This window comes from Chelonia mydas, chromosome 13 (genome assembly GCF_015237465.2).
Source record: "Chelonia mydas isolate rCheMyd1 chromosome 13, rCheMyd1.pri.v2, whole genome shotgun sequence".
NCBI classification, from domain to species: Eukaryota; Metazoa; Chordata; order Testudines; family Cheloniidae; genus Chelonia; species Chelonia mydas.
In genome coordinates, this window is record NC_051253.2 from 980,266 (window position 1) to 1,005,688 (window position 25,423).

General features: G+C 58.7%; 4 protein-coding genes across 8 annotated transcripts; 2 read left to right on the plus strand and 2 right to left on the minus strand.

Moving 5' to 3' along the window:
* Positions 1 to 2,297: 2,297 nt before the first annotated feature.
* ZSWIM3 (zinc finger SWIM-type containing 3) lies at positions 2,298 to 7,856 on the minus strand. The gene is made up of 2 exons (XM_007067754.4): positions 6,973 to 7,856; positions 2,298 to 5,151 (listed from the first exon to the last, which is right to left on the minus strand). Exons 1-2 carry the CDS (start codon positions 7,125 to 7,127, stop codon positions 3,168 to 3,170), a joined length of 2,139 nt encoding a protein of 712 aa, XP_007067816.3. The 5' UTR covers positions 7,128 to 7,856; the 3' UTR covers positions 2,298 to 3,167.
* ACOT8 (acyl-CoA thioesterase 8) lies at positions 7,833 to 13,737 on the plus strand. 2 transcript variants are annotated; one of them, XM_037915495.2, is made up of 6 exons: positions 7,833 to 8,113; positions 8,486 to 8,622; positions 10,675 to 10,900; positions 11,272 to 11,429; positions 13,046 to 13,237; positions 13,313 to 13,737. In XM_037915495.2, exons 1-6 carry the CDS (start codon positions 7,938 to 7,940, stop codon positions 13,429 to 13,431), a joined length of 1,008 nt encoding a protein of 335 aa, XP_037771423.1. In that variant the 5' UTR covers positions 7,833 to 7,937; the 3' UTR covers positions 13,432 to 13,737. The 2 variants fall into 2 exon arrangements, with proteins under 2 accessions (XP_037771423.1, XP_037771424.1); XM_037915496.2 differs by lacking the exon at positions 13,046 to 13,237 and having other exon boundaries at positions 7,910 to 8,113.
* A 475-nt stretch (positions 13,738 to 14,212) lies between these two features.
* Positions 14,213 to 17,829, minus strand: SNX21 (sorting nexin family member 21). The gene is made up of 4 exons (XM_037915494.2): positions 17,617 to 17,829; positions 16,687 to 16,971; positions 15,977 to 16,134; positions 14,213 to 15,466 (listed from the first exon to the last, which is right to left on the minus strand). Exons 2-4 carry the CDS (start codon positions 16,952 to 16,954, stop codon positions 14,795 to 14,797), a joined length of 1,098 nt encoding a protein of 365 aa, XP_037771422.1. The 5' UTR covers positions 16,955 to 16,971; positions 17,617 to 17,829; the 3' UTR covers positions 14,213 to 14,794.
* Positions 17,830 to 21,001: 3,172 nt separating this feature from the next.
* Positions 21,002 to 24,781, plus strand: TNNC2 (troponin C2, fast skeletal type). 4 transcript variants are annotated; one of them, XM_027829964.3, is made up of 6 exons: positions 21,002 to 21,087; positions 22,744 to 22,798; positions 23,137 to 23,280; positions 23,367 to 23,481; positions 23,898 to 24,034; positions 24,405 to 24,781. In XM_027829964.3, the coding sequence occupies exons 1-6, from the start codon at positions 21,085 to 21,087 to the stop codon at positions 24,434 to 24,436; spliced, it is 486 nt and encodes a 161-aa protein (XP_027685765.2). In that variant the 5' UTR covers positions 21,002 to 21,084; the 3' UTR covers positions 24,437 to 24,781. The 4 variants fall into 4 exon arrangements, with proteins under 4 accessions (XP_027685765.2, XP_037771417.1, XP_037771418.1 ...); XM_037915489.2 differs by lacking the exon at positions 21,002 to 21,087 and adding an exon at positions 21,851 to 21,910 and having other exon boundaries at positions 24,405 to 24,780; XM_037915490.2 differs by lacking the exon at positions 21,002 to 21,087 and adding an exon at positions 22,331 to 22,387 and having other exon boundaries at positions 24,405 to 24,780.
* Positions 24,782 to 25,423: the final 642 nt, after the last annotated feature.

Sequence of the window (25,423 nt, forward strand, 5' to 3'; positions counted from 1 at the left end):
CCCCAAATGCCATTGGCCTTCTTGGCAACAAGGGCACACTGGTGACTCATATCCAGCTTCTTGTTCACTGTAACCCCTAGGTCCTCTTCTGCAGAACTGCTGCCTAGCCACTTGGTCCCTAGTCTGTAGCAGTGCAGGACTCTGCATTTGTTCTTATTCACTCAAAGTTTGCTGGAGTTTACAGCCAGCAGCGGTAGGCCCAGCCCACCAGTAGCTGGGGAGGCTCAGGCCAACCTCTGCCCCCAGAAGAGGTGGATTAAGGTTTTGTGGAGCCCAGAGCACGTTCCATTCTGCCTCTTTGCCCAGCAGCCTCCCCCTCCCCCACTACAGCACACAACCACTTTGTTCCTTTCTCCCCACCCCCTGTGGCTCCAAGACCAGAGAAGCTCTGTCACTCCCTCCCCCAGGCCCCAGTTGGCCATGAGCGCTGCCCTCGTCCGCAGCAGGGAGTCTGGGCGCTCTCCCTGCCCACCCAGCACTCCAGTTGGGGACTGCTCCTGCTGGGAAGCAGGGTTGGGGCATGGGGGCTTTCCCCGCTCCACTCCTATCCAGCTCTCTTGCCAGGGATTGGGGGGCCAAGGCCCCACGCACATGCCCCATCATCTCAGTGGTAATCTACCACTGCCTGCCCCAAGGCATAGCCCTGGCCTGCACAGGCCCTGCTTCAATCTAGACCATGCAGCTGCTGCCTCAGGGAGGCCCAGAACTAGACCCTGCCCAGGAGATATGGTGCCAGTGACACATGGATTTGGGCACCTCCACACAAGCTCATCTCTGACCTAAAAATGGGCCTCAAGGTCATACAGTTTAAGGTTAACATACAGCACCCAATCATTTAGTCTGACCTCCTGTATACCACAGGCCACTCTGCATCACCCAGCAACCCCTGCACCAAGCCCAAATCAACCAACAGGATGAGACACATAGATTGCAGCCTTCAGGACACTAAGCTAAAGTGTGCCACAGGCAGAGAACTGGAGGGAGCGAGGCTCACCACTGGCCAAGGTCCTTGCAAATAGCAGGGAATTGACAATGATATATGCAGATGAACCTAGCCTGCAACCCCCCACTCCATGCTGCAGTGGAAGGGGACACCCATACCTAAATTTCTTTCCAATCTGACTGGGGAAAAAATTCCTTCCCAATCTGGAATAGGGAAATCAGTTAGAGCCTCAGATGGGCCCGTGACCCAAGCACTTGGGGAAAAAGAATTCTGTACCACCACAGAGCATTGGCCCACTCTGTCCCATATCCCAATTTGATGCTTGGAAGGAAGGAGGAAAGAAACTCGGAATATGCCATGGGGGTCACAGGAAAAGAGTTTCCTTCCTGGCCCTTGGAGGTGACCGGCTGAAGTTCTGAAGCATGAGCTTTTAGGATCATTACAGATGACTCACAGGGCTCCTCTGATCAAACAATACAGCTAGGTCTCTCCCTTCTGTTGCTTTCAGCTGATGAAAACCGAGCTTGCCTTTCGGAAAGGCAAAACAACCTCCATTATGCATGCACACACACACTCCCCCCCCGGTAAGGCAACTACCAACTTTTCATGTACAGATATATATAAACTTCCTACTGTATTTTCCACCCCCATGCATCTGATGAAGTGGATTTTAGCCCACGAAAGCTTATGCCCAAATAAATTTGTTAGTCTCTAAGGTGCCACAAGGACTCCTCGTTGTTTTAGCTGATACAGACTAACATGGCTACCACTCTGAAACCTCACACACACACACGGGAAAAAGCTCCCCTTAAAGCCACCATGGACTAACAGGGTCTGGAGCATGATAATGGCTTAGCAGCAGTTTAGTGCAGACAAGAGTCCACTCTGGGGAGTTAGTTTTGCTTCCTGTGGCATTGCCCAATGCTGTTATTCCAAGTTTTCCAGTTGGAGAGGCCCCGGCAGCACACAAAGGAAAGCAGGGTCCATCCTGATCAACTGAAGGGAAAGGGCCTGTTTTTCTTTCCTTTCTAGGATGGACATTGGTTCTACTACAGCAAACAAAAATCCTCAATTAAGTAAGTTATTTGTATACCAAGATATTACATTAACAATTGTAATGGTGGGAAAAACAACCCTTCCACCCAGAGCTCCCAAGCCACTTCCCCTTAGGACACTACCACATTGAATGCAATCGAGGAAGGCACATATTTCATGTTTATAGGGCTGAAGTTCAAAGACTGGAGATGATAGCTGCCTCAGCACTACTTTACATGCTTTTGGTTAGAAACCACTATGGGACTAAAAGCAAAGAAACATTTTAAGCCAAGCATGAAGGACAGGCTATGGCCCAAGACAAAATGGAAAACAAATTTAATGACAAAACAAAGTCAGAACCATATTTTAACAATTAATTTGGTCTAAATACACAGCAGCGAACTGACCACTGCTTGCAGTGGTCTCAGCACAAACAGCAACATACAAACCATAAACGCATTATTGCACTTTCTTCCAGCTGCTATTTAGAGGAGAGCAGGGCACAGCCCTGAAATAGTGCACAGCAGAGGATGTAGGGAGGAAGGCAGCTGGACTTGCATCTCTGCCTGTTCAAAGCCAAGTACTTTTTTTTTTTTGAAGCCTTACCCAGCAAGGAATGAGAACAAGTTCACCCCAAAATTTAAAAACCAAGAATTAGTTTTCAGAAACCAAAGTAGTGAGTTAGGAAACTTATTCAATTTAATCACTATAACCAGGTTTTGAGTGTAAGGCCCTCTATATCAGGTTCAGCTTAGTTTTCAGGCCTCTGTGGCAGATGACTGGGCTAAGGAGACCATCGCACAGGGAGCATTACTGGCTTGACTTCAGCAGCCCTGAGGTTCTTACACAGACACCTAGCATGTACTTGGCAAGTAGGAATTGCCATCTTCTAACCACCTATAATCTCTTACCAGAAAAACCAAACCAAAACGAAACCCACAACATGGCTAGTCCGAGAAGACACACAAGCACACAGGAAAGTCTCAAGTTTATTACTGAGATCTTCAACAGTCTTGGAAGTTAACAGTTAACCTGAGTCTCCTGGGACTGGGAATGGGGAGAGAACCATAAGAGGCTGGGAGAGGATTAAACCATCAGCTCCCACTAACAGCTTGTTGAATCTCCAAGTTTGAATCGAGAACGTCTGGCATTTCAAATCAGGAACATGTTGGTACCTGTCAGTGATCTCTCAGAGGTTGCAACCTGCATCCTCCATTTCTATTTCCTCCTGCTTTACCCAAAGAAATGGCAAATCCCCCACATTTCTGAAGGTAGAGCATTTCCCAGCCTCCACTGGCTCTGAGGATTTAGCCCAGATATCCACAATCATTTTGAGTGTGGAGCTGCGCTCCTCTAGCTCTTCCCCATCACACTGCATCAGGAGATTAGCAAGCTCCTTGCTGAGGGACTGGATTTTGTCATATCTTTCTTCTTCTGCTGCTGGTTGGCTACCCATTGAGGGCCCAATATCATCTAGGAGGTTATCTCCCAAGACTGAAAGGTGCTGGTACTTCTTCTGCCAACGCTTGCATACCATAGCTTCCTCCACAGCCTTCTTGTTGGCATGCAGCACAGACAGGATGTGCCTGCAGGGGAGCTGGTACCGGCAGTGGAAGTAACAGCTGCAGTTCTTGCAGTCTTTGCTGACCTGGTGTGTGTCTTCTAGCAGCTGAACCACAATATTGTCTTTCAGGACATTAATGAGCTGAGTTGACTTCTGCACCACCTCCCACTCATTCAGACACAGCTGGTAGCCTAGGTCTGTGCAACTCTCTCGGATTGCTGCCAGCATGGCGCCTGGGGTATTTGCAGGTTTCTGTTTGGCAAGTTGGTTGGGCGGTTCAGGACATTTGTTTTGGGGCTGTGAGGCAGCAACAGGGGTACGTTTCATGGAGGCACGGGTACGCACCTTCGGCTTTTCCACACGTTTGCTTTGATTCTCTTCTTCAACACTTGAGAAACCCTGGTTCAGGTTTTCCAGACCTTTGGTATTGAAGCAGTCGGCATATTCAACAAAGTGAAGGATGCTGGTCTCCAGGGACAACTGCTTGTTGAAGAGACTGGATATTTTATGAGTGATGAGATCCAGACTGTCTACATAGGTGCTGCAGGAATGAAGGCCCTTCTTTGCATGCATGTACCACAGCATCTCACAGGAGAACCAGTTGGCCTGAAGATAGTTGTACAACTCTTTGTCCACCAAGCGCTTTACCAGCTGAGACAAGATGTCTAGATTTGCATTTGAGGTGGAAAAAACCACCTCCCTCAAAGCCAACTTCAGTTTATGCTTGAAGGAAACAGTGGCCACTGTTTCCTTTACTTTCTTCTCAAGGAATCTGACAGTGTGGTAGACAGAGAGAAGCACCTGGGTTGAGGGGAAGAGCTCCTGCATGGTGGCTTTGTGAAGGAAAGACATGTCCACAAAGACCACCTTGACCTTCTGCCACTCGGGATTGAACTCTTTGAAGACAGTCAGCATTTTGCTTACATTCTCACCGGTGTCCTCCTTCAGGACAGCAAAGTGCACCATCTTCCCTACTCGGTCCTTACTCTCCACAAGGAAGGCATAAAGCACATGCCCTCTCTCACTCTGCACCCTGTGCAGCAAAAGGCTCTCAGGAAATTTGACAAACAGGCTCCTCATCTTGCTGGTCTGGAAGTTCAGTCTGTCTAGGTCCTGGTTGCTGCCCACGCTAATAGAGGCCAATGAGCCCATGTCCACCCTCAGGAAGTTTTTCATGACCTCTGCAATTCTGACTAAAGCTGAAGTTGAGACACTTTCCTTCACTGCCTCAGGTTGCATAGCAACCTTGCTAAGTGGAGCAGGTGACCCATTCAAAGTCATGTCAGCCATCACACACTCCTCACTGATTGTTACAGTGGCTTCTGCCTCTCTTGATTGTTGTCTACGCAGTTTTGTTGCAGGACTGCCATCTGCCATGCAACCTGCAATTTTGGTTGTGGTTCTCATCACTAGAGAAGAGCTAGTACGGGCCAAGGAAGTTCCCCCCGGGTCTACATGGATGTGATTACTGTTCAGTTCAGTAATCACCAGCCGATCTATTTCCTCGTTATACTGCAGGACAAAAAAAGCTGGGCACAAGCTGGGTTGTGGTTTCCTCTTCTTACTGTATTCCCGCGTCCGGACACAGCCAAACTTCACCTGGATGAACCTGGGGAAGTGGAGAGACAGTTAGCAATGGAACAGAACGTAGTCTGACCAAACAGTACTGGTGCAGAGCCATCTCCCTCTCTGACATGCCAACACCGTAGCCAAGGACTGCATGACAAGCACATACCATCATAATAGGAGATGTTAGGATGAAAAGATTTCACTGAATATGGCTAGTGTTCCACATACAGGTCAAGAAAGAAGAGACTAAAGTGATACTTATAATGTTTGATCACTGTCTTAGGTTAGACTGAAATCTCCATCTCTGACGAATCCTCTGCAATTGGTCTCAGACACTCCCAGTCCTCGGAGGTGGCAAGGTCAAAGCATATCACTGACACGATCACTTCAGGAAGTTTTATTTGCTCTTATTATATTCCTTTGCAGCCCAAATCACTCCTACAGCTGTCTTCTGCATCAAGAGGAGCAGATGACAAGTTACTTTAGTTCAACATAGTAACGAAGCATTTCCTATCATGCATCAGGAATTTATGTTTCAAGAACGCAAGTTTGGAGGAATTAAGAAACTGGAGTCTGATCGTTCAGCCTTTTACTCACATGAGTGATTCCACTAACTTATAAAGGCGGCAAATTGGGCCCATTACTTCAATAGGGCTGCTCACGTAAGTAAGATCTGTATAATCAGACCTTAAGTAAGGTGCAATGGAAGGCAATACTAAAACCCATTAGTGTGAAGATGACTGGGGAATGCTAATCGACACTAATTAAGGCACACAACAGACAGTTCCTTGGAAAAAGAAAATTGCAAGAAATAGAAGTTAGCCTGTATGGTCTCACAAGTCATCAGCTCACCGATCAAGATTAAAAAGGCTGTCCTGGAAATGAAAGGCAGGCAGGGGAGGGAGAGGGGGTGAGCATGCCCTCAAACCAACAAACAATCAGTTCAGGCAGCAGGGAAAGAACTATGAACAACAAAAAACGCAAAATGAGAGAATACTACCAGAGGAATTAAGGGGAAAGTGAGAGAGTATATTATGGGAGGAGATAGGTACTAGCCAAAAAGACATTAGTAAAAGGTGAAGGTGTGAAATTAATGTTGACTCAAAACAGGATGAGAGTTTGAAACTGGCAAGTATGGCAGATACCCAATGAGTGCCTGCATACTGGTATTTGCATTTAACTTAAGCACACACAAATTTGAAAATCTGGCCCATGATTTTTAAGGACGATGTGACACAGCCACAACTGATCACTTCAAACAGGTACAAATAACTCTTATGCCTAGTGGATAGAGCACCAGACTAGGACTCAGGAGACCTGGGTTCCATTTTTCGTTCTGTCACTAGCCTGCTGGGTGACCCTTGGGCATGACATCTCCTTGATCAGTGCCTCAGTTTCCCATTCTATAAAACAGTGATAGTCACATTGACCTCCTTTGTAAAGCATGTTGAGATCTACTAATAAGTGCAGAGAAGAATTGGGTATTGTTATTGTCCCAAAACACTTCTCAAAGGACCCACTTCTTCCCCAGTGAAGCACACCCACCTCTGGGATGGACCAAGGCAGCTATTTAACTACATATGGTAACACTGCATGGCAGTTTCAGACAAAAAGTGAAAAAGAACCCCATTTCCAATGTAGACTGCAGAAGCTATTTAGTTAGGCAGCACAGACTGACCCCGTGCTGGGACTTGGCCGGACACTAAGGTTAATATTCTACCCCTGGTAGAAGGCCAGAGGATCTTTAATGACCACAGGTGGGTCAGGAAGGATCTTGGTCTTACCTCAGGAAGCAGGAGAGTATTTTCATAAGTGCCTGAGGTCCCCTTCCCTCCCACCCCTAGAGCACAGAGAGCCTTACGTGATGTCATCGCGGATGCTGGTCCCATGTTTCCGGTTGTAAAAGCGGACAGAGACACAGTTCTTTAAGCCATAGTGACACTTGTTCTCTTTCTTGTAAGTGTTGAAACACTCCTTGAAGTCATCGTAGTTTCTAAAGCATGAGCCAACTTCCATGGCTATTCAGTCCCCTGCATGTGCCCTGTCACCACGCCTAGGCGCTCTGAGCCTCGCCCTAAGTTTAGGGCTGGAATACGACGGTGCTAGAAGAGCTCCAGCTTTGCTGCACAGCATGCCACACACCTCAGCGTCTCCTGCGGGCAACGTCCCGCGTGCCTCAGAGCCAGGGCCTCTGTAACCCTTCTCGGATTCCTGGACTTCTCCCCAGCCCCCGGGCCGCACCTGAGCTTAACCCTCTCTGCTCGCCATGCCAGCCCGGCAGCCCCTCCGCTGGGCGCCGCCCCAGGCCCCAGCTGGGTTCTCCCAGCCCGGCTCCCCCTTGCCTGCAATGAGCCCAGCCCCCAGCACTGCCTGGGCCTGGGCCTGGGCAGGCAGAAGAGCCCCTCTCCCTGCGCTGGGGCTCACCCGGGGGCGGGGACCGAGCCCCACCTGCCTCTACAGCTGCTGATGAAGATGGAGACGGTACGTGAGCCAGCTCAGCTCATATTAACCCAGCCACAGCCACCGCCCTCCTCAGCGAATTGGCCAATCAGCGGCTATGATGCCAGATTGACAGCAGCCTCACCAAGCAACACAGAACTTGGGGATCACGTGACAAGTGACTGACAATTGAGCAGTCCAATAAGATCGCACGTCCCGCCCCCATATATTGGGCGGGTACTTCCCGCTTCTTCAAGAAGTTACCGGATGTACAGGATGATGGGCAGCTCCTACAGCCAATCAGCGGGTGCACTCGTGTTAACGCCTATAGCAGCCCGCCTTTGGAGGTCGTTTCTGGGTAGACTTCGCGTCACGTGACTAAAGAAGATGGCGGCCCCCACGAGCGCCGGCGGCTTCCGGGTTCCAGCGGCGGGGGCTGGAGCCGAGTCTCCCGGGAGCGGGGACCGGCCCGAGGCGGGGCAGCCGGCGCCCCCCGGCGACCTGCGCAGCGTCCTGGTCACCAGCGTCCTCAGCCTGGAGCCCCTGGACCTGGACCTGTTCAGGTGCCGGCGGCGCCGCTCCCCGGGGCCCCTGGCGCGCGCGCGGCCTCCGCGCCCCCCCCCCCCCCGAACCCCGCCGCCGCCGGAGAGCGGGGAATCGCGCCGGGGCAGGGCCGGCGGCAGCCCTGCCCCCCCCCCGAGCCCCCCTCCCCCCGCCGCCGCCGGAGAGCGGGGAATCGCGCCGGGGCAGGGCCGGCGGCAGCCCTGCCCCCCCCGCGCCCCCCTGCCCCGGGGCCCCCTGCCCCCCCCGCGCGGCCGGGAAGCGGCCGGCCAGCGAGCGCGGACCGGAGAGCCGCTCCGCCCGGTCCCCCGCCGGCGGGAAGCGCCACGGGGCGGTGTCCCGGGGCTGATCTCGGCCCGTTCCTGTCCCCGCAGAGGGCGGCACTACTGGGTCCCCGCCACGCGGCGGCTCTTCGGCGGGCAGATCGTGGGCCAGGCTCTGGTGGCGGCCGCCAAGGCGGTGAGCGAGGACGTCCACGCCCACTCCCTGCACTGCTACTTTGTGCGAGCAGGTAAAGGCGGCGCCGGGAAGCCGGAGCGCTCCGGCCGGGGGCTGGCGCCGGTCCAAGTGCACGGGGCATTTCCTGGACCTTGGCCGCGCTGCCCTGGCCCAGAGAGCGACCTGCCTGGCCCGGAACGCCGCGGCTCCTCCCGGTTAACGGTGCTTCGGCGTCGCTGACCTATGAGGGAACGCGGCTCGTTTAAAGTCGCACAAGGCTCCCCTATAACGTCGTTTGGCAGCCGGCTGCTTTGTCCACTGCTCGCAGGAAGAGCAGCCCCTTGGCGCTGGGGCCGGGGACTTGGAACCGGGGTGGGCCGGCAGCCCCCATCAGCCCCCCTGGGTTCCCTGTTCAGCCGTCCCTCCCCCCACTGCCCTGTGCTGCTCCCCAGCCTCCTGCTTGGCGTGCAGCCTGGGGTGGGGGGGTGCTGATGTCAGGGTGTCTCCTTGCTGCTGCTCCTCTCCCCCCACTCCTACCCCCCATCTCCACAGAGATGACACATGACAGGGCTCAAAAGGGAGGGAGCTTGCTGGCAGAAGCTGCTTGTCAATTTGCTGATCTGCTTAAAAAGGCAGTGTACTTACAGTGCAGTCAGCATACTTAAAGGGGCAATGCACGTCTCTCTCTCTCACACACAGACACACACACAATCCCCTCCCCCCCGGCATGTCGGAAAGTGGAGGGAGTGGTGTGCTGCAGTGGGATAGCATGGGTTCTTCATCACTGTTCAGTTTCCGCAGGGAATGTTTGCAGCCACTGCTATGCATCTATTGTGTCTCTTCCCTCCATTTGTGCTTCTTCCCTCCATTCGTGCTGCCTTGTAGGGTGTGAGGATACGTTAACAACGTGTTAACCCTGAGGGCTCAGCTGAATGCTAGTTCATCATTTAGCAGTAAGGCATTCCCTGGGAAATATCCCCCCACTCTCTGACTTCACCACCTCAACCAAGCTTCACAATCATCATTGCTGTGTACAGTGTTCAATTGTTTATTTAAAACTTATACTCTGTGTGTGTGTGTGTGTATATACATTTATTTATTTTGTCTGGAGAAAAAAAATTCCCTGGAACCTAACCCCCCTATTTACATTAATTCTTATGGGGAAATTGGACTTGCTTAACATCGTTTTGCTTAAAGTAGCATTTTTCAGGAACATAACTACAACGTTAAGCGAGGAGTTACTGTATGTAGCTGCAGAAACAAGACACCTCTCCCCTGGGGGTCAGAGGATGAGAGAACTATTACCACATGACATAATAGTCATGTCACTTAATGAAGGACTGGAAGGTGCTCCGATGCTGCGGTGACAAGCGCTGTATACGAACTTACATACAATAAAAGGTTGCCTGGCTAATCTGCCAAGGATGCTCCAGGCAACACTTCACCTGGAGTCACTGCAGTGTGGTGGGGGAGGATGTTGAGGTCAGTAGTAGGAGCTGGTGGAGCCCCCTGGGTGTTCCGATCTGGGTGCAGTGCCCAGCTGTTGCTGGGGTAAAGTGAGGAAGCTTCTCTTGCCAGTACATGCAGAGTAAGCTGAGGTATGATACATGCTCTTCAGAGTCACCCAGGTCTGGGGCCTTTACTGGCTGGAGGAACAGCACCTACCTGTGGTGGGTTTGGGATTTCATATTGCAGATCACTCCTCTGCCTTGTTTTATACAGCTGTAAAATGGGTAAAGTGCCTGAGCTCAGGGGTGGTGGGAATTAGTGCACTGCTCTGTGTGTTAGTCACCCAGCAAAGCCAGTCCCCTCCAGGGACTGTGAGCCTGAAGCAGACATTGGCAGCAGCAAAGAGTCCTCATGGGAATGCCTTAGGAAACTGCTCCTCACTGAGGGATCCTTGGGTAGGAAACTCACCCAAGGAGGTATCTTGGTAGCTTCCAAGGCAGCTCTGGATTCCAGTCCTGATCTTAATGCAGATGATGGGGGCCAGGCAGAGGGTCCCTTCTTCTGTAAATGTTATCCCCTTCGAACAGCAGCTGTTAGCGCTCAGGTGCTCGGCGCTGCCCTTGGGTAGCCAGGAGTGAGATGTTGCTCTATGTCACACAGCCTTTCCCTGTTCCAGGGGATCCTACGGTGCCGGTTCTATACCAGGTGGAGCGCACACGCACAGGGAACAGCTTCTCTGTTCGCTCAGTGAAGGCCATTCAGCATGGGAAGCCAATCCTCATCTGCCAGGCCTCCTTCCAGCAGACCCAGGAGAGCCCCGTGCAGCACCAGTTCACCATGCCCACTGTGCCACCCCCCGAGGAGCTGCTGTCTCAAGAAGAGCTAATTCAGAAATACCTGCAGTGAGTGAACGGAGAGGAAGCAGGGCAGCAGCTTCTGCCCTCATTTGCGTGGGCTGGGGAACGGTTGGGGAGAGGCAGCTCTCACAGCTTGCTAAGCAGAGTCAGCCCAGAGGGAGGAAACCCACCTCCCGAGAGAGGGGTCCAGCTTCAGCAGAGGAGAGTGACCGTGTGATTGTCTGGCAATGGGAAGCTCCCTGAGAGCTCTGCCAGAGCACCTCCATCCTGGGGCTGTGAGCGGACACTACCGCAGCCGACGTGGGGATTCCCCACCAAATCAACTTGGCTAGTGGGCTGCCCTTGTAGCCCTGACGTCACTACAGCAGCTCTTGCTGGAAATCTAGCACTAGTGTCACTGTGTTCGTTGTCTAAAGGGATCCCAATTTGGTGGAGAAATACAGGCTGGGACTCAACAAGATCCTGGCCCAGGAGGTACCAGTTGAGATCAAGCCTGTGAGCCCGTCGAAGACGTTCTGCCAGCTGTCTCAGGAGCCCAAGCAGCTGCTCTGGGTTCGGGCACGAGGCTACATTGGTAAGTCCTGTGTCAAGGACTAAGTACCTGCTTTCGGCGTGCACCCCCAGGGCATCCCCTTACTTCCTCCAGGCTCCCAGAAAGACTCTGCTGCCTAGTAGGTGAGCAGGGAATGGCAGCCAAGAACTCCTGCGGCCTGTACCCAGCTCTGCCATGGACTCATTCTGTGGCCGTGAGCAAGTTTTAGTCAACACTTGCCAGTGTCCCCCTTTGTAACGTGGGGATAATGACACTGGATTTCATCCTAAGGGCCAAGTGCTGCAATGCAATTGGTAACTGCCGCTACCTTGGGGTGGCCAGAGAAGTGCCCCTTGGCAGAGGCCTGAGGCCCTGTGGCCACACAGCCAGGATGTAGGTCTGGAGCTTTACAGAGAAGCTGACTGCTGGGGGAATTCTGCACCACTGCGCATGTGCAGTATTTATGTCCCCTGCAGATTTCTTTGCTTCCCTGCAGAAAAATGACTTTCTGATGGGGAAGCAAAGGGAAGCCAAAAGAGCAGTCACGTGACTCCCACAGCAGTATGTTTCAAGTGCCCAGGTAAATCACTGTGGGGCAGAGGGTGAGACTAGGGAAGACCCGGCTGGTGGCGCCTACCCTGCGCCTGGCTCAGCTGCTAGTCCTGGCTGGGGAGGATGGGACTTCCTCTTTCCCTGCACGGCATCCGGGGCCAGGTCAGACCCATTCCCAGATTTCTTCCGCAGGTACAGGAAGCTCTGCAAATTCCCCCCTCTGCTTCCTGCACCTGTCGCTCCTTAGCTACAGGGGGAGGGATCCCTGTACAGGGAGCTGCTCCCCCATCTGCCCAACACCCGTGCATCCAGACATCCTCATACCCGGACCCTCCCGCTGAGCCTCACCCACCTGCACTCAGTACCCCCGCACCCTGATGAGCCCCACTCCCCCTGGACCACCCCGACGAGCAACCCAGATTCCCACCCCACTAAGCCCCAACCAGTTGCACCTGGATCCCCCACTGCTCCTCCCACACCAACCCCCCTGCTGAGCTCTACCCCCCCCACATCCAGACCCCCTTGCTGAGCCCCAACTACCTTCACCTGGACTCCCCTGCAGAGTCCGATTGCCATTGCATTCAAAACCCTGCGACAAGCCTCCGTGCATCCAGGTCCCCCACTGAGCCACCCACACCTGGATCCCCCCACTCACGCACACTAAGCCCCTCCACACTTGGATCTGCCTTGCTGAGCCTGACCGCCCACACCTGGAATGAAGGGGCAGGCCCGGTCAAGGCTGTGTCAAGCCTCACTGCTGAGTCCGTGTTCTGGGCAGGGGGAGCTGCCGGTGATCTCCCACCTCTTGCTCCCATGCCTGTGATGGCCTGCGTGCACAGCCCCACTGCCTCCCTAACCCAGGATAGGCCAACAGTTCGGGCGCAGCAGGGACTCGCCTTTTGCAGCTGCTGGCTCATTCACTGTGTTCATCAGCTCAGTGGCCAGGTATAGTGCAGCATGGGAGGGGCCTGGCCCACACCCCTCAGGCGAGCTGAACCCTCAGCAGCTCCACAGACGTTTCCCCAAGGCAGCCGCTCCGCGAGGACGAGCATGGCACGTCAGGGCTCATCTCTGAACTCTGAGGCTGGGTTCTGGTTGCTTGGCAGGGGAGTGTGATATGAAGCTGCACTGCTGCGTGGCTGCCTACATCTCCGACTACGCCTTCCTGGGCACAGCTCTGCTCCCGCACCGGCAGCATCCTGTCAAGTTCATGGTGTCCCTCGACCACTCCATGTGGTTCCACGCCCCCTTCCGCGCTGACCACTGGATGCTGTACGAGTGCGAGAGCCCCTGGGCCGGTAAGTCCTCCCCCTGCTGCAGGTGCTGGGGAGCCGCTTGGCCACAGGGTAATGGATGCTCTCTCTCCCGGGCAGGTGGGTGCCGAGGGCTGGTGCATGGGCGGCTCTGGCGCAGGGATGGACTCCTGGCTGTCACCTGCGCGCAGGAAGGAGTCATCAGGGTGACGCAGAGCCCAGCTGAGAGCAAACTGTAGCTGGACAAGTCAGCAGCAGCCACATCCACCCCTGCTCTGGGGGTGCAGGCTGGGCAGCTGGCAGTGCTGGGCCCCCACACCAAGATGGGCATGACCAAGATCTGGGGCAGGAGTGGAGAGAAGCCTCAAGCCAGCACGAGCTCCGTGCTGCTGGAAGCCTCAGCCCAGTCTGCAACCGCCCAGGGCTGCACCGAAGGGACCACGCAGTCACAGCAGCCGTGGGAATATCCGTTTTATTGACTGTTGATTAGAGCGGCCTGTCAGACACTGTCCCCCGCCTCCCTCTAATAAAGCCTCCATGGCCCACCCAGACTCAGTCCCTCCATGGCATTTAGACATCTGCTCTGGAGTAGCACCCTGCTGGAGCTATGACCTACTCAGAAGGGAGCCCCCGGGGGCTTGGAGGAGGGGCAGGGACCCAGAGGAGGTATGAGGAGAGCAAGGGGCTGGAGCTCAGGCTGCAGGGCATCTCTGGCTGGGCCAGGGAAGAAAGCTGCTGCAGAGCCCTTGCAGCTTCCCTTTCTCAGTTCTCCTCCCCAGCCCCAGTGGCTCAGCTGCAGCCCCTGCTTTCGCTCTCCCTGCAGGCTGGGCAGGCTTTGAGAGGCCCCAGGGGAGTCTCAGCCACTCCAGCAGTAGCCTAGCACAGTAAGGCCTGGTAGAGGCAGAGGAGGAGGAGGAGGAGGACTGACTGTCTTCACATCTCAGCCAAAGCACAAGGCACGGTGGGTCCTGGGGATCTGTCCTCCCACCCCTGCTGCTGCCCTGGCCCCTAGGGTTGTTGCTGAAAGGCTGGAGAGCTGTCTCCTTGCAATGGGGCCAGGGGAGGGCTAATCTGAACCCACTCTGGGGAGTTTCGGCCCCTTTTCCTACCAAGTCTTCAAGTATTGTTAAAAGTTCCCAAGGAGAGCCCCAGACTCTGCCTGGCACCAGCGAATCCCTTTAGTGCTGTATCAATATGGCCCAGCAGCAGCTCCCTCCCCTAAGGGAGCCAGGAGTCGACCTGGCACCAGGGAGGTTGCACGCCCAGCACCGGGGGACGGACCATTTCGCATACTTGGAGAAGCACATTTCCAAGGGAACAGGTCCTAGGACAGGCAGGTGCTGGGCCAGTCCAGGGCCCCGCCCCACCCCTCTGCCAGTGTCCCGCTCTCCCCCCTGCACCGTACAGACAAATCCCTGCCACTGCACATTTAGCCTGACCTGCAGCTCCCCCTCTACCACTCTAGGCCTAGGCTCAAGACACACCCCATCCCTGACCTACAGCCGCTGCTGCTCTTCCAGTCCCAATGAACAAAGCAGCCTCCTTCCTCGAGACCCACGCTGCTCGGTCCCCGCCCAGCCCCAGTGCTGGGGGCCTGGGCACTCAGTCCAGAGCCTCCTTGATCAAGAACTCCTTCAGGGTGGGCTGCTGCTGGAGAGCCAGCCCAGTTCCTTGCAGCCCCTGCAGCCTGGCCTCCGACTGGCGCTTGTCTTTCCCCACCTTCCAGGACAGGTGGACATGCGCCTGAAGGAAGGGCTCCAGCAAGGGGTGGCTGTCTTGGGCCTCCAGGAGCTGCAGAGCCTGCTCGCAGTAGCGATGAGCCTCGCTCAGCTCGTCCAGCTCCTGGTGGCAAACCACCAGGCCAGCCAGCGTGAGGAGGAAGCGGCCCGAGCTGCAGACGCCCAGCTTGTCCTGGAGCCGGTAGGCGTTGCTCCAGGTGGCCAGGGCCTCGCGGTACATGCCGCTGCAGGTGAGGCGCTGTGCTGCCTGCAGGTCGTGCAGGAAGAAGAACTCCAGGAAGTCGGAGGAGCGGCGGATCTCGGTGATGGAGTGCAGGTGGGACAGGAACTGCTCAAAGGCCCGGCTCCGCTTGGCGATGGTTTCTGCTGTGAAGTTCTTGCGGAGCCTCTTCCTGGGGAAGGAGACGCCTGCCATGTCGCAGCCAAACCGGTGGCGCAGGCGCCGGTTCAGTCTCTCGAAGTCCGAGTAGCGCCGGGCAATGGCGGCCGGGGCCTTGTCAAACTGTCCGGAGCGGATCAGGTAGACGGTGTAGAGCTGTGGGAGAGCAGGGCCGTGAGCGAGAAGCAGCTGGGTGCACAGGCTCCGCCTGCCCCAGACTCAGCACGCAGGGGGGAACGCTGGGGACGGCGGCGCAGCCAACCGATCGCACCTGGGTGCACGCGCTGGGGAAGGGGACAGGCAGCAGAGACCTGCTGGGGGCTCTGCCTGGGGCAGGGAAGGGCTGGCGGGAGCAGGGGGAGGGGAGCAGGCTGGGTAACAGCAGCAATAGTTACCTGAGGCTCGTCTGAGCCGCCAGCGCCATCCGAGCAGCACAGGGAGAGACAGAGACAAGAATCAGCTCCAGCCCCCCCGGTCGCCTTGCCCTCCCTCTCCGTCCAACGGGGACAGCACACTCCCAAGGGTCTTGGGACCCAAGCACTTCTCATGAGTGGCGTGCTTGGGTGGGAGGAGCGGGGGGCATCCAGCACCCACAGGATTGGGCAGCCTGTACCCCGTCACCCCCTCCAGAATCCCAGCCTGGCCCCCCCGGCCAGTGTCACTCACCACGTATTTGGAGGAGCGCTCACTGACAACGCTGGCGCTGGTGACCTCAAAGAGCAGGCGCTGGGGAGCCAGGCTGCTGCGCGATCTCCTCCAGAAGTCGTGGAGCTGGCGTGTCAGTAGGTTACTACCCAGGTGCTCAGCTGGAGTGGGGCTCTGATCTGCACCGGAGACAAGCCAAGCACTCACCCCGCAGGCCAGCCACCCTGGTAAAGGGAGGGGGAGGGGGAGGGCTTGCCCCCAGTGGCCCGGGGCCCCCTCCTGCAGAGAGAGGCCTGGGGAGTGCAGGGCTCCCTGTTGGGCGCAGGCGTGGGCAGTCCATTGGCACTGGCCCCTCATGCCAGCCCACATTCTCCCATGCTGCCTTCCCAGGCACACGCTGTGGGGCCTACAACCAACCTGACGGCGGGCTGGCCGAGCCCACCGTCCATCGGGCTGGCCGAGCCCACCGTCCATCGGGCTGGCCGGTGTGGCCTCGCTGGTTCCTCGTGCTCCCCTGGCAGCTGTTGTCTCCTCATGCACTCAGACTGGACACTCCTTGGGGCTGCCTTTGTTCTGGGTTTATACAGCACCTAGCACGAGGGGCCCGTGGCTGGGCCTCGCCAGCGCTACTGGAATAACAGAGCCTCCATCCCCACCCCAGCAGAAAAGGGTCTTGGCTGGGCCAGCACCCCCATCCCAGACCCGAGTAACTAGGGGACCCTGGCACCTGCCTCCATTCTCCATGGCTCCGGGGTTCTTGGGCAGCCCCAGCTCCCGGCTAGCGGCATCCTCCTCATTCTCCTCCTCCTCCTCCTCCTCATTACTGGTGAAGCTCAGGGTGCCGCTGAGCCGCGTGGACAGCCCGTCCGTATCGTCCTCCAGTTCGGAGCTCTCTGGGAATTCCTCCGCCTCTGAGCCGCCTCCGCCCTGTCCCTCCCGGTCACCCTCGCCCTCTCCAGCCAGGGCATGCCGCAGCCGGTGCAGGAGGCGGGAGGCCATGGGGCTCGGCTCAGCAGCTGCAGGAGGAGAGGCTGGTCAGGAAGGGGGGCAATGCACCGGGCCTGCGTGTGAGAAGGCGCTTGCACCCAGGGGTGGGGCAGGGAGAGGTGAGACCGTGGCCAGCAGTCAGAGATGGCGGCGGGGGCAACTCTGTACCTGCCACAGTCCAGGGAGACCCCAGAGGAGGGGGGCACAGGCTGAGCAGTGGGGGGTGGAGGGGGGGCGGGATTGGGGTCAAGGCTGAGGCCAGGGTTCGGGAGGGCGACAGGTGCAGGCAGGAGCTTCCCAATCAGGTGCTCCAAGTGCTTTGTGGTTTTCGCTACAAACCTGCAGGGAAATGAGGCCCCAGGGCCCCGCGCCCCCCAGGACACAGACGCTCCCTCCGGCACAGAGCCGGCCCCAGCCCCAGGGTCGCTGCTCCCTCTGTCTGCCTTGCACCAGCCAGGAGCTGCCAGGCTGCGGGGCAGCGAGCTCGGTACCCCATGGAGGGAGCGGGGGGCCAAAGGGGAGGGGGCAGAGGCAGCCAGGGGGTTAATGGAGCATCAAGGGGGGGGAAGCTGGGGGTCAGTGGGGGCCGGGCCGCCCGCGGGAGCTGGGGGGTCAGTGGGGGCCGGGCCGGGCCGCACTATCCCGTAGCCGCTCCCGGCCCCCGAGCTGCTCACCGGGGCCGCGGTCCGGGCTGCGATGGCCGCTCAGCCGCGGCTCCTCCTTGGATCCTCCCCGCCGCAGCTCCGCCTCCGCCCGGGAACCCGGATCCTGCCCAGCCCGGAGCCGGCTGATCCCGAGCGGGCTCCCTCTGTGCACGGCGCCTCATCTGGATCCGCCTCCGCCGCCCAATCCGGAGTTAATCCTGAGCCACACAACGGCACCCGACCAATCCGGATCCATCCCTGTCTCCCACTGGGTGTCCCGGACCCCCGTGCGCAGAGCACCCAACCGCAACAGCCTTCTGCCCCCCCCCGCCCCCAACCATCCAGCCAATCCAGAGTCAATTCAGATCGAACCCAGTGTGTGGAGTGCCCAGTCCGGATTCTAACTCGGTCTAGCAGGATTCTATGCCCCATGCCCAGGATCTGGATCCAGCCCCAGGGGCTCTCTACACACATTTCTAACCCGGATCAAAGTATCTCTGAGTGCCCAGCAGGGAATCAGATCCAGCCCAGCTGGTCTGTATCCGCCCAGGGTGGGTTTATCTAAAAACTGCCCAGTGCACGAGTGCATCCAAGAGACCCTCAGGGAGCCCCACACACCAGGGGGCTCAGCCTGAGCCTGAGGGGGACCCCCCCTTCCCCCATGCGCTCCCCACAGGGTCATGAGTGTTTCAGTAGTTGACACGAGCAGCTGGCAGAATGAGGGCAAGTGCCAGGGGTCTGGCAGACATACTGTCCTGGGGCCACGGTACAGAGACACACTCACGCTCACAGCCCCGTTCCTGGGGCCCGCAGGCCTGTCCCTGTCATGGGTGAGAAGCTGCTGGCTCCCCAGGGCTCTGCGACTCTCCAAACTGGGAAGTCAGCCACAGCCTGGGCATCCTTCCCAGCCCCAGCCTGGATCCAGCTGCTTCCCTTCCTTATTTAGAGAGATGCACCCACTCCCTCCTCGGCAGGTTTTCTTAGGAATGTCTATTAATATCAGACGGAGCCCAGCTCAGCTGCTCCCATCAGTCGGACTCCTCCCTCGGAGCTGGGCCCAGTGTGCCCCCGGGCCCTGTCCCCACTCCTGCCTCCTCGGGCCATGGGCCGCCACCCTTCAGCTGCCATCCAGGGCTGGAGGAGGCTCAGCCCTGGGGCAGCATCTACCCTAAAGCCCGAGAACCACTGCTTTCCCTCCCACAGAGGCCGTGCCTGTCTCTGCCCTGAGCAGGGCGGGGCCCTAGGCAATGAGACAGTGCAAACGGGCCCCCGGTTCCACTAACCCAGCAGGGATCCATGTCAGACGCAGGTTGATTTACATCAGGGACACAACAGGAATTTGGGGGAAGCTCTGGGCCCTTCCCCAGGGCTTTATGCATGCAAAGGGGGGATGGGGAGCGGGAACAGAGGGAATGGGGATGGACTCTCGCTGATGACCCTGCTTCCAGAGTAGCACACTTGTTGATGCCCAAAGCGTCACACACCTGGGCACTGACTGTGCCAGTTCCCAGCCTTGCAGTGCCCCTGGATCATCCCCTCAGCCAGTGGCCAGCACGGACCCTTTGTGCCCCCTCTGCTCTCAGCCATGGCTGTAAACATGGCACCAACTCCAGGGTCTGGAATGGCCTGGCTGGGGCAGTCTGGGCTCCAAGCAGCCATTCCTGGCCCTGGCCATTCCCGTGGGCCCTCAGGGTTGGAGGGGACTGGGGTTCCACTTCTTTTGCTATTGCTGTGTTCCCAAGGACAGCACCCTTCCCTAGATGGGTGGGAAACCGGATCCCCATGTAAACAAGAGAGTGACAACAGGAGAGCTCCAGAGGGCACCAGGAATCTGAGCCGCTGTGCAGGACAAGGCTACCTAGCCGGGGCTCCCAGCCTCTCCTTCAGCCTCCTAGTGTCTGCTCCACTCCCACAGCAAGCCTGTATATGGAGTGGCATGGGGAGACGTGCTCCTGCCCTCCCCTCTGGCCTGTGCTGCTGCCCGCTCCCAGAGAAAGGATGGGGAAGATGCTGTTTGCTGGGTGGAAGAGAAAATCCAGGCCTGGCTCTTCTCACAAGGGCTGTGCCCAGCTCCCAGGCTCAGCTGTGGAGTGGATGGGCTTGGCAAGGCCAGAAGCAAGCCAAGGATCCTGTAGTCCCATGGCATCCTCCTCCCCTCCTTGGACAGAGCCCTGGGCACTTTGCTGGCACTCCCCAGGTGTGTCCATCCATGGTGCTGTGACAGCGCCTTCAGGCACGGCTCATGCTCCCGCAGTACCCAGTGCTAGACAGATGTCATGCCAGGCCCTTCGGCCACCATGCCGGGGCCTCTTGGAGCCGAGCTGGTCCCATCCCCTCTTTTGCCATGTCAGGCTTCTCAGTGCAGGGTGTTCCACTCCCCAGGTGCAGAGCTAGGAGGTTCCTGCTGCTCCTTGCGCTCTGCGACTGGAGGCATCTTGGGGTGAGATGTTTGGAGGACAGTCAGGATGGGCTCTGGCCCCCGCCTGAGGGGCCAGTTACAGGAATGCAGGGAAGGGAGCCATGGGGTAGAGGGAGCACTGGAGTGGGGGAAAGACAGGACGACGCAGGGACATCTGAGAACTGGGGGGGTGAGGGAGCTAGAAACAAGGAATAAACCCTGCCCCCGCAAATAGCTGTAGACATTGGCTGGCAGAGACCCCACATCATCTGGAAAAAGGGATAAATACGCCAAGCTGCATGGCCCGGCTGGGCTGGGAGATGAGCCAGCCATGGGACAGTGGCACCTGGGAAAGGATGGGGGGCTGAAGGCTGGGCGGGGTCAGGGTCAGAGCGTGTGGCACGGCTGCTTCCACCACTTGGGGGGCCTGGAGCTCACAGGGATTCCTCAGCTTATAGCACAAAAGCAGGAGATGTTCTCGGCCTGGGACAGGGAGCAGGCACCTGTCCTATCCATCCTCCTTCCCCCATTCTACCTGCCCTGCCCCTGCCCCCTGGCCTCACTCCCCTGCCCTCCCCAGCCTGGGGGCCCATATGGAAGTCACCCTCTTTGCTGCGCTGAAGGCAAAAGGTCGTTCTCCCCCTCAGGCCCCCTTTTCTCGGGCAGCCGTGGGCTCTTCCTTGGCTCTTCCCGGGGAGCCAGCTGGCTCTAGCTGGGACCCTCTCCCTCCTGGGCCAGCCCACGGCAGGTGCTCAGCCGGGAGGAGCCGTGTCTCCAGTGTCCTGCCCCCTGGAGGCGCCGAATTCCTCGCCGGCTCCCTGACCTGCTCTTAATCCCCACTGCTCGGCCAATAAAGCTTTTGCTAAATTAGGTAAAATGGCCCGGGCACCAATCAGGGGGCGAGGGCTAACGGGAGGCAGCTGATAGGCTGCTGCAAGAGCCGCACCCGGTGACACCCAATGGCGTGGTGCTGGGAGGCAGGATGTTGGTCGAGGACAGTACAAATTGGGGGGCCAGGGGTGGAGGGGAAGCTCCTGGGGTCTGTGTGTTGCAGGCTGCGGTGACTCTGGTCTGTGGGCGCTGCAGGGCGACCAGTCAACATGGTAAGACCCTGCGCGGGAACAGCCTGGCAGCAGATGGCGCGGCCTGGGCTTGTGCTGGCAGAGTCTGGCGTCGGGGAGCTGCAGCCGGGCTGGAGGGTGGGGGCACCTGTGCGTGGTGGAGGCGCGTTCCCCTGCTGGGAGATGGGCAGCTCAGGCGTGTGCCCGTTGGAGAGGCTGGCACAGGAGCCATGGGACGGTCAGGTCCTGCAGGGCAGAGATTATGCTCCAGGAGGAGCCACTGCCTACGGGAACATGCACGCGGGCGAGAGCGCTGCGCACAGGGCGGCTCCTGATCAGAGCTTTAGCGGGGGGAAGTCGGCTGGGCTGGTTGTATGAGATCAAGGTGGATCGGGGCTGCAGGGACAAGGTCCCTGCGGGTGGGGGGTGTTGGGGCATTTGGGAAAACAAGGTGATGATGTTGCGATTTGCAGAATTTCGTCCCATACTGTCCCGCCCCCTCCCCCCCAAACGGTGCCGACCCAGGGGTGTGGAACAGGGCACGGTTACTAAGGGGCCCAGAGGGCTGGGTGAGGAATGGGCAGGGGCTGCTCCCATCTCACTCAGCTGGGAGAGGAAGCCCTGAGGCAGCCCCGTCCTAGCATCCCATCCCTTGGGGGTGGGGTAGTGCTGCACTGGGGGCAGGAGGCTGCATTTCGACTCCAAGGAAGCAGAGGTCTGGCTGGGATTCAGGAGCAGCGCTGAGCACAGCAGGCTGGCCAGTAAGCTGAGCTCTGGGTCATAAGACACCCGTCTGCAGGCCTGCAAGCTCCCGCCAGCTGCCTGGGCCTGGCCTCAAGGAGTAACTCAATCCGATTCCCAACAGGTGCGTGGGCCTGGCGTCCCGCTGGTCCCCTAAAAGGGAGCCGAGTCTCTGCTAAGAATAGCCGCGCACGTCCAGGGCTGGGAACCCCCAGCCCGCAGGTCCCGTTGCAAGTATCGATGGAGCAGCCTGGGCTAGGCTAGTGACCAGGCAGCCAGCAGAGCTGGGAGCCGGGCGCTCAGGCTAATGCCCAGCAGCGAGGCTGCTCCCCCCAATCCCAATGACCAGAGAGGGAGAGGAGTTGGGGGGGGCAGAGGATTGTGGGGAGTGGGGGAGCTGCCCCTGGAGCTGAGCCTGGGGGCAGGTCATGGCAGGGAGGGAGCTGGGTTCCAGCAGCAGCAACTGGCCGTGAGTGGCCTGTTCACGCAGGCCCCTCCCCGTGGCCTGCAGGATCTCGGGGCCAGCCGCAGAGCTCACAGGATGCTTGGCAGCCCTGCAGGGGTTGGCTGGGGACCGCCCAGGACAGTGCACAGCTGACAGGTCTGTGTAAATCCCATGTAACACGCTCACGTCTGCCTTTTCCTGGCACACGCCCGGCACCCAGGCCATGGGATGCCCATGGACCACGGTGGGCAGTGGCCTGGGTGGCAGGGCTCTGGGACGTGCGGCTGAGTCCAGAATTGCATGGCTCTGAGCTCAGGTGCTGGGGCTGTGCTGGGGGTGGGGTGGCAGTGCTCAGCCTGGGGGTCTGGGTCTGTGTGGCTCAGGGACCCGCCTCGGCTGCACCCTGCTGCAGAGAGGGGACAGACCCGGCAGCTCCCCCCGCCTGCTGAGAGAAGAGGCAGCAGGGCCTGGGCTGGGGCTCTGGGTGTGCAGCTGTTCTGTTTGCCTTGCAGACGACGGACCAGCAGGCGGAAGCGCGGTCCTTCCTCAGCGAGGAAATGATTGCGGGTGAGTGTAACCGAGCCCCTCTGGGCACTGGGCAGGAGGGGCTGTCAGAGCTCCCCGCAGAGAGGGGAAAGGACACGAGCTGCTGGCCCAGGGTGACGCAGAAGGGGGACCTGCCTGCAGGACCTGCCCTCTCCTGGGAAGGGAAGAGGGCGATAGACCTGACCAGCACATCCTACTCCCAAGCCTGGGAGGGCACTGGGCTGTCTCCATGGCTCTGCCCACCCCTTGGTACCCGGGGGATGCCAGGGGCCCAGAGCCGAGCACTGGGCAGAGCTGAGGATCATTCTCAGCTGCTGGGAGCTGGGCAAGCTCCCTGCTAACTCGGGCCTGTCCTGCAGAGTTCAAGGCCGCCTTCGACATGTTTGACGCGGATGGCGGCGGGGACATCAGCACCAAGGAGCTGGGCACCGTCATGCGCATGCTGGGGCAGACTCCCACCAAGGAGGAGCTGGATGCCATCATTGAGGAGGTGGATGAAGATGGTGAGCAGCGTCTTCCTCTCGGAACAATCCCTGGGGAGGGGGCCGGGGCTGGCGGTTCCTGACCTCAGGGCGGCTTCTTCCCGCAGGCAGCGGCACCATCGACTTCGAAGAGTTCCTGGTCATGATGGTGCGCCAGATGAAGGAGGATGCCAAGGGCAAGTCGGAGGAGGAGCTGGCAGAGTGCTTCCGCGTCTTCGACAGGTGAGTCAGCTCCACCGGCCTGGCTCGGCGGACGCGCGTCTCCCCCCGCGCGGCTGGGGGTGGGGACCTGCAGTGACCAGCTCAGCGTGGGGGGGTCACAGCACTGCCGAACTCTTCCGAGTCCCACTGCCCCCGCAGGCTGCAGGAAGGTCCCTGGCCCAGTGGCCATTGACCAGGCTGCCTCACGCGTGGCCACAGACCCCTGAGCCCTGACTAGCGCTGCTGCCTCCCTCTCAGCCCAGGGCATGCCCGTCTCTGCCCCAAGTTCCACCGGAGCCTCAGGCCTCCTGCGCTGGCTGCACCAAGTGGGTCGGCTGCTAGAGCAGGGGCCAGGCCGGGGGCCCAGAGTCTCCGGCAGCCCCTGCTCTCCGCCTGCCCGGCCAGCCCTGCTCAGAGCTGCATGCCCTGCCCCACAGGAACACGGACGGGTACATCGATGCCGAGGAGCTGGCCGAGATCTTCCGATCCTCTGGCGAGTCCGTGACTGAGGAGGAGATTGAGGAGCTCATGAAAGATGGGGACAAAAACAATGACGGACGCATCGACTTTGATGGTGAGGCCCAGGGCTCCCTGACCCAGGCTTTGTGGAGCTGCCAGGGCAGCTCTCATGCCCCCACCCTTGGCTGGGCTCCTCCCTTCCCCAGCCCACCTTGAGCCCAGCGGATCTGTGCTCAGAGCTCTCCTAAGCCCCAAGCGCTCCACCTTCCCAGCCTCTCCACTGAGCTGCGGGATGCCCCCCGGTACAGAAGGGCCACAGCTGGGTGTGGGGGCCAGGGTACCCTGATAGCCCAGCGCCAGTGAGCGTTGTGCTGCAATACGGGCATGGTGCACCCTCCCCATCCCCAACCCAGCCCCTGAGCTCCCAGCACCCACTCCCCAGGCCCCCCAGCACTGACCAGGTGTCTGGCTGCTTGCGCCTGCAGAGTTCCTGAAGATGATGGAAGGTGTGCAGTAAAGGATGGACATTCCTGCGAGCCAGACCCTGCTTCCAGCCCTGCTCCATCACCGCACAGCAAAGCCAAGCCCACTCTGGGAGCAGCCTCCAGCCAGAGCACCTGGTCTCCCCTGCCCCGCGAAGCGCTCGCTTTGTACAGTTCACTGCTCCCCGAGACCAGCTCCCTTGTGGCCGTGCCCCGGGGCTGGTGGGCTGTGGACTCACCTCTCACATGGCTGGAAAGAGCCTTTCCCCCATCTGTAAACGCTGTGTATAGTACTGAAGCCTCATTAAAAGGGTCAAAGGTTTGAACCTGCTGGAGCCTGGATTCTAGCTGGTTCTGATATGGGGAGTGGAGTGGGCAGGGGCCCCTCTGGCCAGAGACCCCAGCCCAGGCACCCCGGGAGGAGTCCTGCAGGAAGCAGGTGGGGGGATGTGAGGTCCCCCCAGGGGCATGACACTGGCGTTGGGGCAGGGTGGGGGGAACACTGCCAGTGCCTGGGGTGGGTATCACCACGTGTGGCCGGTGCAGCCCCGCTCACAGCACTTGGTAACTGATCGTAGCAGCACCTGGCGCCCCACTCAACAAGCAGGGCCATTGTGCCCCACATTGCTGCCATCCGCTGACGAGCGGCGCCTGAGCCCGTGCTCGCAGCCTGGGTTAGTGCCAGGCAGGCGGGGCTCATGCAGGCAAGCACGGGGTGCAGCTGGGCCCCCTGTGCATGCAGAGAGCAGCTGGGCTCAGGGCGACTGGGCGGGGCAGGGGGCTGCACTCTGGGCTGCCTTTCCCACATGGCCGCTGGGGACCAGGCCAGCAGTGAGCTCAGATTTTCCGCAGGGGAGGAGCTCACTCGCTGGCAGCTTTGCCTCTCAGCACAGGGGCTGCGGTGCAGGAGCCAAGCAGCCACCCAGGCCCTCCCTTGTGGGGCTGCAGGGACAGCTGGAGGGGGCAGGGCCCGGGACCAGGGCACCACTGAGGAATCCCTTTACCTCAGGGAAGGGCTGGCC

Coding starts and splice junctions, on each gene's coding strand:
- ZSWIM3 (XM_007067754.4), bottom strand. CDS start 7,127: ATGGAAGTTGGCTCATGCTTTAGAAACTACGATGACTTCAAGGAGTGT. Junction 5,152..6,972: donor AGCATCCGCGATGACATCAC/GTAAGGCTCTCT, acceptor CCACTTCCCCAG/GTTCATCCAGGTGAAGTTTG.
- ACOT8 (XM_037915495.2), top strand. CDS start 7,938: ATGGCGGCCCCCACGAGCGCCGGCGGCTTCCGGGTTCCAGCGGCGGGG. Junction 10,901..11,271: donor CTAATTCAGAAATACCTGCA/GTGAGTGAACGG, acceptor CGTTGTCTAAAG/GGATCCCAATTTGGTGGAGA. Junction 11,430..13,045: donor TCGGGCACGAGGCTACATTG/GTAAGTCCTGTG, acceptor GTTGCTTGGCAG/GGGAGTGTGATATGAAGCTG.
- SNX21 (XM_037915494.2), bottom strand. CDS start 16,954: ATGGCCTCCCGCCTCCTGCACCGGCTGCGGCATGCCCTGGCTGGAGAG. Junction 16,135..16,686: donor CGGAGCCATGGAGAATGGAG/GCAGGTGCCAGG, acceptor TCTCCGGTGCAG/ATCAGAGCCCCACTCCAGCT. Junction 15,467..15,976: donor AGCGCTCCTCCAAATACGTG/GTGAGTGACACT, acceptor GCTCTCCCACAG/CTCTACACCGTCTACCTGAT.
- TNNC2 (XM_027829964.3), top strand. Junction 22,799..23,136: donor CAGCGAGGAAATGATTGCGG/GTGAGTGTAACC, acceptor CCTGTCCTGCAG/AGTTCAAGGCCGCCTTCGAC. Junction 23,482..23,897: donor TGCTTCCGCGTCTTCGACAG/GTGAGTCAGCTC, acceptor CCTGCCCCACAG/GAACACGGACGGGTACATCG.